This window comes from Erinaceus europaeus, chromosome 8 (genome assembly GCF_950295315.1).
Source record: "Erinaceus europaeus chromosome 8, mEriEur2.1, whole genome shotgun sequence".
Lineage (NCBI taxonomy): Eukaryota > Metazoa > Chordata > Mammalia > Eulipotyphla > Erinaceidae > Erinaceus > Erinaceus europaeus.
Genome location: NC_080169.1, coordinates 29,782,447 through 29,796,629, shown reverse-complemented (window position 1 = coordinate 29,796,629; position 14,183 = coordinate 29,782,447). Strand labels below are relative to the sequence as shown.

General features: G+C 37.0%; 1 protein-coding gene and 1 non-coding gene across 2 annotated transcripts in view; one reads left to right on the top strand and one right to left on the bottom strand.

Moving 5' to 3' along the window:
- Positions 1-14,183, bottom strand: part of RAPGEF5 (Rap guanine nucleotide exchange factor 5) — a 308,676-nt gene that overhangs the window by 189,886 nt on the left and 104,607 nt on the right. The window contains exons 6-7 of the mRNA XM_060196104.1: positions 13,183-13,249; positions 96-144 (exon numbers count right to left, since the gene is read on the bottom strand). Coding sequence (XP_060052087.1) covers positions 96-144; positions 13,183-13,249 — 116 coding nt within the window. The remainder of the gene's footprint in view (positions 1-95; positions 145-13,182; positions 13,250-14,183) is intronic.
- LOC132540007 (U6 spliceosomal RNA) lies at positions 3,021-3,127 on the top strand. The gene has a single exon (XR_009551292.1). It is a non-coding gene; the product is annotated as a U6 spliceosomal RNA (small nuclear RNA).

The following is a 14,183-nucleotide window of genomic DNA, read 5'->3' as shown; positions in this document are numbered from 1 at the left end:
AATTTTCCTGATACACTCAACTCCTCACTGCTACACTATATGAAACATTCCAGAATAAAAAGAACTTTCCTCCAGCTCAATGCACATCTACTTACCAGACTTCCTTGCCTTCAGAGCAATAACAGCTGCTAGCTCTCTCTGCACCTAATAAAAGAATAGGGAAAATTAAATTACAATAAAAAAGTAGCTATAATAAAAGAGGCCTTTGTTTTTAGATATATAACAAAAATTAAGAACTGCTGAAATTAGGTCGGCTTGTTGCCACTTTTCATTTATAAAAACATGAGGAAAAATGAATTCAATGTAGAAGATCTGGAAGAATCCTACTGACTTATTTGTTATTTAATTATTATTTCTTGCTACCACTCGGGGATAACTTTTTCAGATGGAAGCAGAAACAGAGGTAAAGAAAAACTCTGCAGCAGCAAATCCGGGTTTGAATCTGGGTTGAACACATGACAAAGTAGACACACTATGCAGGTGAGCTATCAAAGCAGCTCTCTCTGACTTACTGTATAAAAAAATCAGATCTATTCTTTTTGTCAGACACAGTATCATCTTTTTAGATGGCCAAGTAGTATTGCAGAAAAGACAGGCAGGGGGGCAGAGGAGTAAGAGAGAGAAACACCCTCAGCACTTACTGCTCATGAAGCTTACGCCTGCAAATAGGGACCAGGAGGTTTAACCTGGGTCTTTGTGCATGGTAATGTTTGTGCTCAACTAGACGTGCCACCACCTAGTCCTTGAAAAAAATATTTAAAACACAGTTTGAATTTTGGTCTATATCCACAGTCCTTAAACCTAAGATCAACTGGACACACTAAGATCTCTGAAAAAGTATGGATATTTGAGTGCCAAGTATATCACAGGCCCTAGACAGAGAGATCCAGCCATCAGTATTTGCTGCTGCTACTATTGTAAAGTGACTTCAAGTTGTACTCAGGAATGAGAAAAATTCCTCTACATAATATAGTGTCTTACTTTCCCCAAGAATCAATCTTAATTTCACAATTGTTTCAACTGACAATCGATCTTCACTTTTTATCTTATTCTCAAATTTATTTCAGGAACAGGATCTTCACTGTATTTTAGGTATAAAATTATGCTACAGCCCAAACAAGTAAGATTCAGAGTTATTACAGCTACAGTTTGACAGACAAAACCTAGTACAAGGTAATTTCAAGAAACGTTTCAAAAAAACTTTAAAATATAGTTTACTCAGTACAAGAAGAACTGTGTAATTCAAAATACATCTGCATATTAGTATACTTGCTCTTGCTAATATCTAACTAGAGGATAAATAAAGAATTTATAAAAAAAATAGACCTCAAATTTTCTTCTATCCCTTGATTACCCATTAGAAATATATTAAAATGTTTGGTTTGTTTTTATCTCTAATAACTAGCAGGGCTATTCATAAAATAGCCCTGACATATGATAAAAATCAGAGCCAGTCTTATTTCCAGCTTTTTTTTTCTTTTTTCTTTTCTCTTTCACTTTTATTTATTTTAAAATTTTTTTATAATCTTTGTTTTAATATCTATTTATTCCCTTTTGTTGCCCGTTATTTTATTGCTGTGGATATTATTGTTGCTATTGATGTTGTTGTTGTTGGATAGGACAGAGAGAAATGAAGAGAAGAGGGGAAGATAGAGGGTGCAGAGAAAGATAGACACCTGCAGACCTGCTTCACACCTTGTGAAGCACTCCCCTGCAGGTGGGGAGCCAGGGGCTCAAACCAGGATTCTTACACTGGTCCTTGCTTTGCGCCACGTGTGCTTAACCCACTGTGCTACCACCTGACTCCCTTTTATAATAATCTTTATTTATTTATTGTATAGAGACAGACAGAAATTCAGAGGGCAGGGGAGATAGAGAGGGAGAGAATTAGAGACACACCTACAACACTGCTTTACCACTTACAAAGCTTTCCCCCTGCATGTGGGGACTGGGAACTTGAACTTGGGTCCCTGTGCATTGTAACATGTGTACCCAACCAGGTGTGCCACCACCCAGCCCCTCTCTGTCACTTTTAATAGTGCCTCTGGATTTGAATCTCAAATGTTTGTAAAGCTGTTTTGCATCAATGCCAAGGCTCAAGACAACAGAAAGCATCAAACACTAACTCTGGGTACCAGGGAACATCCTCAAGGGATCAGCTAACTGAAAACAATGAGTAGATTTCCTGGAAGAAGAGATCCTTGAAAGTCAAGTGAAAAGCTGGTGACAAACTCAATGAAGGTCATTTTTGGAGGATCAATGTACTTTCATTTTATTTTATTTTTTTGCCTCCAGGGTTATCACTGGGGCTTGGTGCCTACACTAGGAATCCAATGCTCCTGGAGGCTACTTTTTTCTTATTTTGTTGCCCTTGTAGTTGTTATTGTTGTTATTGCTATTGTTGTTGCATAGGACAGAAAGAATCAGAGAGAAGGGTAAGACAGAGGGGGAGGGGGAGATAAGGATTAGACACCTACAGACCTGCTTCAACGCTTGTGAAGTGACCTCCCTACAGATCGGGAGCCAGGGACTCGAGCCAGGATCCTTACACCGGTCCTTGGGCTTCACGCCATGTGCGTTTAACCCGCTGCACTACTGCCCGGTCCCCAGTGTACTTTTAGATAAGATAAATTTATATGCTCACTAAGCATGATGATGAGCAGATTTTGTCCTATGAAGGAATATCTATGAACTAAGTAGCACTTTTTTCTTCCTCAGAAGCCCTCCTATTTCCAAACATCATTTTGTTCTAAAGAGTAAACTTTGCCAAAAGTCTGACACATGGTTAATTTTGCAATTACCTGTTACTGTCAACCAATAATTAATAAAGAAAGCTGTTTACATATCTGTCCAGACACTACAACTTTCCACCTAACAGCTTATTTAACAAATATTTGCTTTCCGTATAACTGCTGTCACATCAAATATGTATTTGTCAAGAATTATGAGGCAATAAAATATGCTTAGATGTACTCATTTATTTCTATGTAATTAGAAATATTTTAAAAATCTCTCATATTGTGCTCGCTTTGGCAGCACATATACTAAAATTGGAACGATACAGAGAAGATTAGCATGGCCCCTGCACAGGGATGACATGCATATTTATGAAGTGCCCCATGTTTTAAAAATAAATAAATAAATAAATATCTCTCATATACACATTTTTGCTCAATTCATACAAATAAGCCTATTAATTTTAGTTTAACTTGACAAATGCTGACCAGTCAATACTAAAATGCATATAAAAGTGTCCTCAAAGGAACAAAAGAAATGGGAGTAAATATTACACCAGTGTTTCAACTATGACGTTTAACTTGGCTACATGTATATAACATCTACTTTAACATATGGATACATTAAGTAGATCTGGTAATTTTTAGTTGATCACAAGAATGATATAAGTAGATAACTGAGATGAGATTAACTAAAATAAATAGTAATGTTTCTTCTAAGGAAGATTACTTGAGATAAGACTTTTCAGATTATATAAAAATGGTGATGTTGAAAGAGCAAACTGAGTTGTAATTGGTTTGGTCTATCATTTGTTTAAGTTGATAAGAGTAGACAGTATACACAGAAGTACAAACAAAACATAATCACTTCCAGATAACTACATGCAGTGGATGCAATAGCCTTCCCTTAATTTGTCCTCTCCACAAAACTTGACACTATTACCCATGCTCTTCTTCCTACCCATTAGGATGACATGATACTATAAGTTCAAAGAATTTTCTCTTTCCTCAGTAGTTGCTACTTACCTTCTCTCAAGGCTCCTGTTTTCTTCTACCTTTAGATTTTGGTTGTCTTTAGTGACCTATCCTCAGCCCTCTTGACCTTTTTGTGCTTTGTCTCCCTAGGCTGTTTAACTTACAAGAGTTCTGCATCAAAGGTCCCAGAATTCTATACTTATCAACCTCAGGGGTCTAACACTTGTAATTCTCTTGCAATTCTGAATGGGCAATACACTATCTTTGCTCCTGGTCTTTCCACATACTCTTCACAGTCTAGAATTCTTCTCCACCTCACCACACTTCGTAGCTGTCACTACAAAGTGTGGCTTAGTTATCATCTTTGAGTACCACCCAACTTCCCCAAGAGAAAGAAGTCCTCCCTAACTATATCCCAGTAGTGTTCTACTCAAACCTCAATTATAGCACTATCATATAATAGTTAAATCTCTTCTTTATTTGGGGAGGTCATCAAGAGTAGATTAGAGGCTCACTAAAATGAGTTCCTATACTCATCCTACTGACCCTGACTCTATGTCCATATATTTGCCATAAAGAATACAGCAAAGTGTCTGCAGTTGCAGTTGAAAAGAGAAGACTTAAAAGTAATATAATTACTAGCTTCAAATCTTTGAAAGACGGAGTAAAATTCATACTAGAAGAGAGAAACTATAAAAAGCTCTACGAACTTTAATCAGAGCTGTCCACTATGAAAATAGTATACTATGTGAGATTCAATAGAATATGTTTTATATAAGGAAAGTTATTATCATGAACACCCAGAGGAGTTAATTATTCTAAAGATTCATTTTAAGAATTTTGCCTTTCCAGCTCATACACTATACAAGGGAAGAAGCATGTGCCTCGTGGGAATGGTGACATTTGTCAGTCTGCAGTTGAATAGTTGATGTTAAAGACATGTAATACACCCAACAGAGATAGAGGTCATGAAAAATCATAGACAGATGAAAAATAACAGTTGGAGGTCATTTCTTGTTGTACAAATCTCATAAATTCATGGCACAAAGAACATCAGAAGCTGTACTAGTTGAAAAAAATCAGAAAAGAACAAGCTAATGATACAGACATCTTTCCAAAGACCAAGCTATATCTGCTATTTTAGTCTACATGATTGCTGTTGTAACTTCTAATCAGTTAAATCTCCAAAAAGTCTTTATTGCAGAATAAAGACTTGGTAAATAAAATGACAATGCTTACATGATGTATTTTAAGAAAAGGGTATCGTGAAAATTTTAGTTTTCACTATAATAAAATATAAACTTTTGCTATGATTATGTTAAATTTTTTAATAATAGCTTTTTTTTTAGGTAACCTTAGTTTGCAAGTTTGTAAGTATTTTATACATTTACAAGTCTGTAAGTGTTCTCACTTCCTCAATATGTGTTATCCCACCACCTTTACAAAAGTACAAACTGTCCTTCCACCAAGACTACTATACTAGACTCCTGTCCACACCAAAGGTCTCACTAAAAACCTTTGTTGACCTCAGTTATATAATTCTAGTCCAATGTATTTATTGGGTTTAGGTTGGTTGCTTTGCTTTGCTTTATTTTGTTTTGACTTTGTCCAGTATGGGTAAGATCTTTCTGTATTTTCATGGTATATACATCCCTTTAGTATTTATTGTAGGTCTGGTTTAATGACAATGAATTCCTTTAATTGTTGCTTCTTTGATAAGTTCTTTCCCCCCTCCTTCAAACCTGACTGATAACATAACAAGATAAAGTGTTCCTTGAAGGAAGTCTCTTCCACTGAGAACTTTAAATATATCCTTCCAACCCTTTTAGCCTTAAAAGTTTCTGCAATCAGTGAATAGAATTATGGATGACTTTACTTTTCTCTAGCAGCTCTCAAAAATCCTCTTTTTGTCTTTGCTTTTTTTTTTTTTTGCCACTTTAAATGTTATGTGCCTTGGTACACATAGGTTTAGATTTATTTTTCTTGTAGTTCTTCAAGCTTCCTGGTCTTGAGGGGTCTATCTACTTTAATTTGGAAAAAGTGTCAGGTAATGTTTCTTCGAATATGGATTCTGTTCCTTTCTCTCACTCTTCTCCTTTTTGTATGTCTATGGTGTATATGTTATTCCCCCGATGTTGAAACATAACTATTTTATGTGATCTTACTTAGTGCTTTTTTTCTTTCTTATTGATTGATTGGTTGATTACTTTCTCTACCTTATCTTCCTGCTCTCCACTTCTGTCTTTGGTGATTATCTTCTTGCAACTCTTTCCCTCTGTTGTATTTTTGAGCTCAGTCACTGAACTTCTCATTCCTCAAATCATTACTATTTTTTTTCTATAATTTCCTCAGCATTTATCTGAATTTCTGGCAGTCCTTTTCCATGTATCTTTTCAATTCTGTGAGCATTCCTATGAACATATCTTTGAAGTCACTATCAGAAGATTTGCCTTGATCATTCATTAGAGCTGATTTACTTACCCTTCCTACTATACTTGATTTGCTATGAAGCTAAGGACCAGTAGTCTCTGTGCAGAGGCTTTGGCAGTGAAGAGAAGGCAGTGAGTGGCAAGGGGACCAAGGAGGTGGCCACTGGAGAGGAGTTATGTAGCCAGAGTCAGGGGTACAGTGGGAACTAGGAGAATGGCAAGATCAGACAGCCAATGAACTTCGTCTTTGATTTGAATATCTTTCTCTCCTCACTAACATCTTAGCTTTTCTTTTCTGTTAGCATATCTAAGTCCTAAGCTCATTTTTGTGCTGGCTTTTCCATCTATTAGTTTTTATTGTGGTGGAGGCAATGATGGTGGTGGCAAAGGAAAGCAATATCTGTCAAAATATTTAGTCAGTATGCTTCAAGTCATTTTTTCCAATTTCTGTCAAGTCAGGGCATTTTCAATCTATATCATATTTAAATGATTCTCTAATGGACTTACATGCTATAATTTACTTAACAAATATCTTTAAAGGTGATATAATTTGCAAACCCATACTAAGCCATGCCTTTTACTCCACAATTCAAATAAAAGCTTAAATGGCATAATATATTTCTCCTCTCTCTCTCTCTCTCTTTCTCTCTCTCTGTCTCTCTCTTTAACCAGAGCACTGCTCAGCTCTAGCTTATGGTTGTGCAGGGGACTGAACCTGGGACTTTGGAGACTCAGGCATGAGACTCTCTTTGCATAACCATTACGCTATCTACCCCCAAATCATGTATTTTCTCAATCATTGTGTTTTCTAGAGTTTTTTTTGTTTGCTTGTTTGTGCTTTTCTATTATTAGGGTTTTCTATTATTATTTCTATTATTTTCTATAATAATATTATTATTATCAGGGTTATCACTGAGCTTGGTGACTGCAGAACAAATCCACCACTCATGGAGGCTTTTTTTTTAAGGTGGAAAGAAATTGAGAGGGAAAGAAGTGATAGTGAGGGAGAAAGAGAGACATCTGCAGCACTGCTTACCACTCATGAATCCCCCACCCATACAGATGGGAACCAGAAGCTTGAAGCTAGATCCTTACACACCTGCACTCTTATAGGAAGTCCACCTTTCTGGAGGTTTTAACCTATAGCAATACTGTAATTACACTACCAGTCAACTCCTAGATAGTGTATCTAGTAGTGTGCCCCTATCTGCAAGGGGAGATTCTTGTAAAGTTCTTGTAAGGATGTTACACTAGAAACACTTGTGTAGGAATAAATTCAGATCAGTGTAGATATTTCCAGTGGGAAAGTCTATTTACAAAATTGCTAACATGAGAAGAGTACTTGGAAGAGCAAAATTCTGAAATCAAAACAGCACCAAGAAGTTTCTATTCTTTTTTCATTCTAAGCTTGAAAGAAGTTCTAGAATTCCAATTGGATGGAGTCATATATCCCTCTATCTCAGATGACTGCTGTGAGAACTAAGTGAGCTGATAACTAAAAAAACAACTGGAATCGTGCCTGATACAGTGTTATTTCATTGTGAAATATCATCACCATCATCAACATCCTATCATTAGTATGGCTAAATAGTGAAATGCAACTAAGTAAATGTCTACTCTTTATTTTGTTATTTCATATGGCTAAGCCCATTTTCTCCACATAAGTCAGAACCCCTTTAATACAAGTATTGACTCTGCTTATTATATTTTGCATATCTACTCCATTACAACTAGTATAAAAAGAATGGGCAGCTTTCATAGGAAAGCTGTGAAAAGAATTTAAAATGTTTACTGTCGGAATTTGCCTTAAAAAATTTCTAAGGACTCAGACAAAAAATCTCTGTGATTAGGGAACAATTTCTTAGATACAATTCAATTTAAAAAAATATGTTTTATAAAATAAATGAATACCAGATTAGTTGATAAAAAATAAACTTCTATATTACCATAGAACTGTGAAATTTTTATAAATGCATTAAAGGCAAACATGTTTTAGAAATTCATTTTGATCCTTTCTTAAATAAAAAAAAAAAACTTCCCCTCAGGGGATAAAAAAAAAATTCATTTTGAGGGAGTCGGGTGGTAGTGCAGCGGGTTAAGCGCACATGACGCAAAGTGCAAGCACTGGCATAAGGATCCCAGTTCGAGCCCCTGGCTCCCCATCTGCAGGGTGGTTGCTTCACAGGCGGTGAAGCAGGTCTGCTGGTGTCTATCTTTCTCTCCCCCTGTATCTTCCCCTCCTCTCTGCATTTCTCTTTGTCCTATCCAATAATGATGACGATATCAATAACAACAGCAATAATAACTACAATAAGGGCAGCAAAAGGGAATAAATAAATATTAAAAAAAAAAAGAAATTCACTTTGACACTTCACTAGTATCAGTGAGCTTAATTATCTATGGTCTGGCAGCTTTTGCCATGAGATAAGTGCTATTTCATGAATAAAGGGATTATGGCTATGTATTCATCAAGGAATGTATATTAATGTTGCATTTCTTCCATGATAAATGATCAGCTGGCTAGTGGCTTAAGTGACATCCTTCTATCATCTCACATTTCTGTTGGCCAGAATTCCACAGTATGTCTCAACCAGGTCATCTGCTTAGATAATCAAAATCTAGGCATGGGCAAGAATGCATTCCTTACTGAAAACTCTGAGAGAGATTATGCTTCCAAGTTCCTTTGGGTTGTTGACAGAATCGAGTTTTTACACCACTACTGTGCAGATGTTCTTTTCCTTGTTGCTTGTCACTCAAAACCTGCCCTTATCTTCAAGAGACCTCTCCTTAGTCTTTGCATGGGAACTCTAATTTCTCAGATCCAGCAGTGCCACTCTCAATCTTTCTTGTGGTTGGCATATTTTTCCACAAAAAAGACCTTCTCTTCTTCTGTTTCACTACAACTCCTGTGACAGTAAATACTTTGTTTTAAAGAGTTTGAGGGATTAGACTAGCCCCAGACAGACATCCAAGGCCTAAAGCTTTCATTTTATCTACAAAGTAACTTTTGCTGTGTACTGCAATACTTTCAGGTATCCTTTAGGGTATTCATCTTTGAGAGACTATTTAACTGCCACAGAATGGTAGTACACATTCTCAGAGCACTCCTCAAAAACTATCCCTTTTTTTAATATTTATTTTTATTTATTTATTCCCTTTTGTTGCCCTTGTTGTTTTATTGTTGTAGTTATTATTGTTGTCATTGTTGTTGGATAGGACAGAGAGAAATGGAGAGGGAAGGGGGAAGACAGAGAGAGGGAGAGAAAGATAGACACCTACAGACCTGTTTCACCGCTTGTGAAACGACACCCCTGCAGGTGGGGAGCCAGGGCTTGAACCAGGATCCTTATTCGGGTCCTTGTGTTTAGCGCCACCTGCGCTTAACCCGCTGTGCTACAGCCCGACTCCCAAAAACTATCCCTTAACATACCCCAAAATCATAGATAAACACACGTACACATATACACCTTTCCCTAGTCACAAGGGATTAGCTCATGCGTATATTACTCTGAATGGGTTCTACATACTCACATCTTTCTGAGCAGATGTCTTAGATGATGCCCCCTACCAGATTCATTTGAGTAGGCAAACTGCAATGGAATATACTGCCCACTAGAACCACTGAAACTGCTTACTCAAGAATCAGATTGCCACATGATGACAATCTCAGATGACTTCTTTGGTAAGAGAGATGACAACTTAGCACCTGTTTATAAGCTGCTGGAAATGCATCTGCATTGTTGGCATTTAAGGATCTATTCTCAAGATGATGAGAAACCTTTCGATATGTAATAAATATAAGAATTCATAAGCATTTTTAATTTACAAAGGATAAAATCTTACTATCCAGCAGCCCAGGAAGTGGAACGAACAGTGAATAAGACATTGGTCTCAAAAGCATGACATCCATAGCTTGATCCTGGTATCTCATGTGCCTCAGTAATGCTCTAGTTATCTCTCTCTCATTAATAAATAAGTCTTCAAAGAAAAATAAATATGCCATGGCTGGGTAGTGGCTCACCTGGTTGAGTGCACATGTTGCAATGTACCAGGACTCAGGTTCGAGCCCCCTGTCCCCACCTGCAGGGGGAAAGCTTCACAAGTGGTGAAGCAGTGTTGCAGGTGCCTCTCTGTCTCCCTCTCTATCACCCCCTTCCCTCTTGATTTCTAGCTATCTCTATCCAACAAATAAAGATTAAATAAATAAATAAGTAGAAAAATAAATATGCTATTTAGTTCAGGTACTGACAGTCATGGATTTCTGAAGTGGCACTGTGAGACCCTATCCTATATAAACTTTAAAGAAGTAGCCATCTTCCCAAGTAATCTGAGAGACCTACAAGTCACAGCATTCCAGTAGTAGTAGGAAACTATAAAGTACAATGAAGGAAGATAGTGAGAGGCTCCATTATTCCTTATAAGCAAGAACAAGGAACATACTAGATATATGCTACAATTCACTTTTTAATACTTAACTTTTTTAATAATCTTGAAACCAGATCTGGCTTTAGGAACTCACCTGACACTTTCAAAAGCTAATCTACCTGGCTCTTCCCCAAATTGCAAAGCAGTTCTTAAGTCACTAGAGGAATTTTATGTTCCCTACAGATAAGAATTATAAAGTAGCAAGGTGTTTCTGATCCTGTGGCAGTCAGACAGAAAGTTAGTCATTCCCTGGGGGAGTAACTTATTCTATTGTCTGAACAAACATGCCCACTCAGGTCTGTGATCGACTAAGAAGAGGGAGATTAACTATACTCAGTTTTTCTTTTCCACAAAAAAAGAAGAGGCAAGTAGCCAAGAGGAGGAGGAATGGAAATTTGTGTTTTGGTATTAAAAAAATATATATCTTAAAATGTGGAAAAAAGTCATCACTAGATTATGCTCATCATGTACTCAAACTGAGATTCTCTCCATTTTCACTAGCTTAAGACTATTTCTGGATGAAGCTAGCTTGACAGTCTAAGCCCTGCACAACCATAAGCCAGAGCTGAACAATGCTCTGGTTAAAAAAATATATATAGTAATAATAAATCTCTAAACTTTGAACTTTTTATGCTTCAGTAAAATCAAATCCCCCCCTGCTACATACACTTTATGATAGCAATTTTATTTCCAATAAAACAAACTGCCACTGTTAACTTCAGATACTATTGTTCAAAAAGGAACACCTCCAAAGTCATAAATTCTATTTGTAGATTTATCAGGAAAGACAGATTAAGGGAATCCTAGCTACTTTATAATTTAGTAGACACAAAATTGCATAAACAGCTCTGTGAAAGACATATTTTAAAGGAAATGACTGAAGTTTCAGGTGAAAGATTAGACAAGACATGACTTATGATTAGAGTTTAAATAAGAGGAACTGAAACATGAAACAGGTACTATTAGAGAAATGAGGCAGGTGACAAGACACAGAATCATAAAAAGTTTGGGGTTTTGAAGTTCACAGTGTTATGCTTTCAATGACACACAACAAGTGGTTGTTCATTAGGACCTCTGTCACTCTGTAGCAAGTATTCCCTATGAATATTCCAGGTACAGATAAGATAACAAGGGAGAGGAAAAGACTGTTCAAATTTAGTGCAAGCTTTGGTTAATGAGATTGAAACCTTACTTACAAAGCAGGATCCTAAATGGAAAAAACAAGACTTTCATAAGAAAAATGCTAGAAAGCAAGAGGGGACAAATTCACAGCTGAAGTGAAAACTGATGGAATTATATCACAACTTCTGGACCTGGCAATGAAAAATGTTTCTGAGAAGTTGACAATGTGCAGTATTTAGGTATAACCATCTCTCTGTTTTATATATGTCAGGTTTCTTTTACCTTAATACTTTTACCACATACTATATGTCCTAGTATGGTCATTTGCTTGTTTGTTTGTTGGAATAGATAATAATGTTTCTATTATACCCTGTAAGAAGGGAAGAGATTCAGGAAATACTACTAAAAGCATCAAAATTCTTCCTTAAAAAATGGATAAAATGAATAATGTTAGCCAGGGTATAAAGCAAAAGTATACAGACAGAAGTTTATGGGCCCCAGATCACATCAAATTGATAGGGTTTACAGTCAACAAATTTATATACCTTTCCCATATTTGGGAGCTACTCTCTTCCCTAACTCGGCTTTTTGGTCCTTTTTCTAGCCATGCCATCATCTCCCCAGAAAATAACTAGGATCATATCAGATTTCAGTATAGTATAGCCACAGGCCCTTTGGAATATAACTAACATATGCCTACTAGCTATCTAGAAAATGCAGGACCCCCCCACCCCAACTCTTCATCTGCACTATTCCAGCCTTAAGGTTCACAATTAGTCAACAATTGTCTCAGGAGACAATAGCTGAATTTCCTAGATCAAGCAGAACATTTCATATATATATAACCTAATCCAGCACAAATTTCATAAATAGCCATTTTAATCCTAAGAAGATAGAGGTAATAAATAATGCGACAGGTAGCTAGAAAGCAAGTCAAGGCAGTGGATAATGAATTTTATGAGGTGAGGATAACAGAGCCTACGCTTAACACTAGAATTCAATGATTAGTGACCATGACCAATTTTTTAATATGAAGAAAGGATAGAGCTTTCTTTTAACCAGCAAAGCAAACATGAATAACTACTTTAAAAACCACAATGAAAATGTTGCACTTGGTACATCAAAAAATCTACCACCTGGTCTTCTGTTTCTTGAGTGATGCTTGTTTGTCATGAGACATAGAGTGATTTTCCGTTGTGAGTATTGCACACAAATTTCCCTAAGTTAAGTCAGACTGTATTTTGAAAAATCAGTTACTATGCCTCTGCTGAGGTTCCAGGAACTTTCCACTGGGGATATCTATGATCTTGCAGCAAAAACTGAATCAAGTGTAGCTCCTCAGTACCATTGTCTCCTTTGCCTTCACTGGGACCACCTACAGTGATGAGCAGCCACAGGGTGAGTCTCTCTCTACACCACTACTAAAACTGAGTCCCTTCAAAGACTCTGATCTCATTATTTCTGCACCCCTAGGCAGGGAAACTCCATGGCCTTACCGCAGATGTTAGACGAGCCAAAATTTCATCACTGCTTTCTTCTGGGTCCTCTATTTTCTGCTGAGACCTTCAGGGGGAGAAAAGGAATAAATTATTCCTCAGCTCTGAGCACTCAAACTTCTCTACCAAGTTATGAGGATGGTAAGTGATGGCTCTGCTGAAAATGTCGTGCAAGCAGTATTGTCAATGATGTCATGGGAGTAGAATTCAGCTGTAGCCCAAATGTTCCTTCAAAACCAATTAACAAGAACCTCTTTATACTAGCTGAATCCTGAGGATCAAGTATTGTTCATTAAATGCCACCAAAGGATAACCCGAACCCATCAGACTAACAAATAGGCATGCACAAAGCACACACAGATGTGACTAGAAGTCAACTAAGTACTGAAATTCCCTCTAAGTTCAAATGAAATCCAGATTTTAGAGGTATAAAACAAAATTCCCACTTTATTTGAGTGTCATCTAAAACACATTTACTCTAAAATGGTCTACCGTAAGACTAATACTATGATAGGATTTGTGTGGAGTACAATGGAAGAAGTTCAGCTGAGAAGCCAAGAAAAGTATGCATACGTTAAATAACTAGAGAAATACAACATGTGGTGATTCCATCCTGGCAGACGACTTCATCAATGTGTTCTACAACCACACCTCTCCAGAGACTTACTCCCTAGGAAAAGATAGAAATACTCTGGGGGTATGCACAGATCTACCAATGCCAATATCCAGTGGAGAAGCAATTACAGAAGCCAGAATTTCCACCTTCTGTGCCACATAAAGAATTTTGGTCCATACTCCCAAAGGGGACGAGTGATTAGGGGAAGATGGCCAGAGGGCTTTGAACTCCAACTCCATCAGGACTGGGAGAGAAAAGAGGAAAAAATGAAGGGACATTTGGATGTAGTAATAGGTGTATGTGTGACTTGGAAAGAAAGAGAAGATGGGACCACAGAGGCAAAAAAGAGGAGAGGATACATACAAATGTAGACAAATGGTTGCAG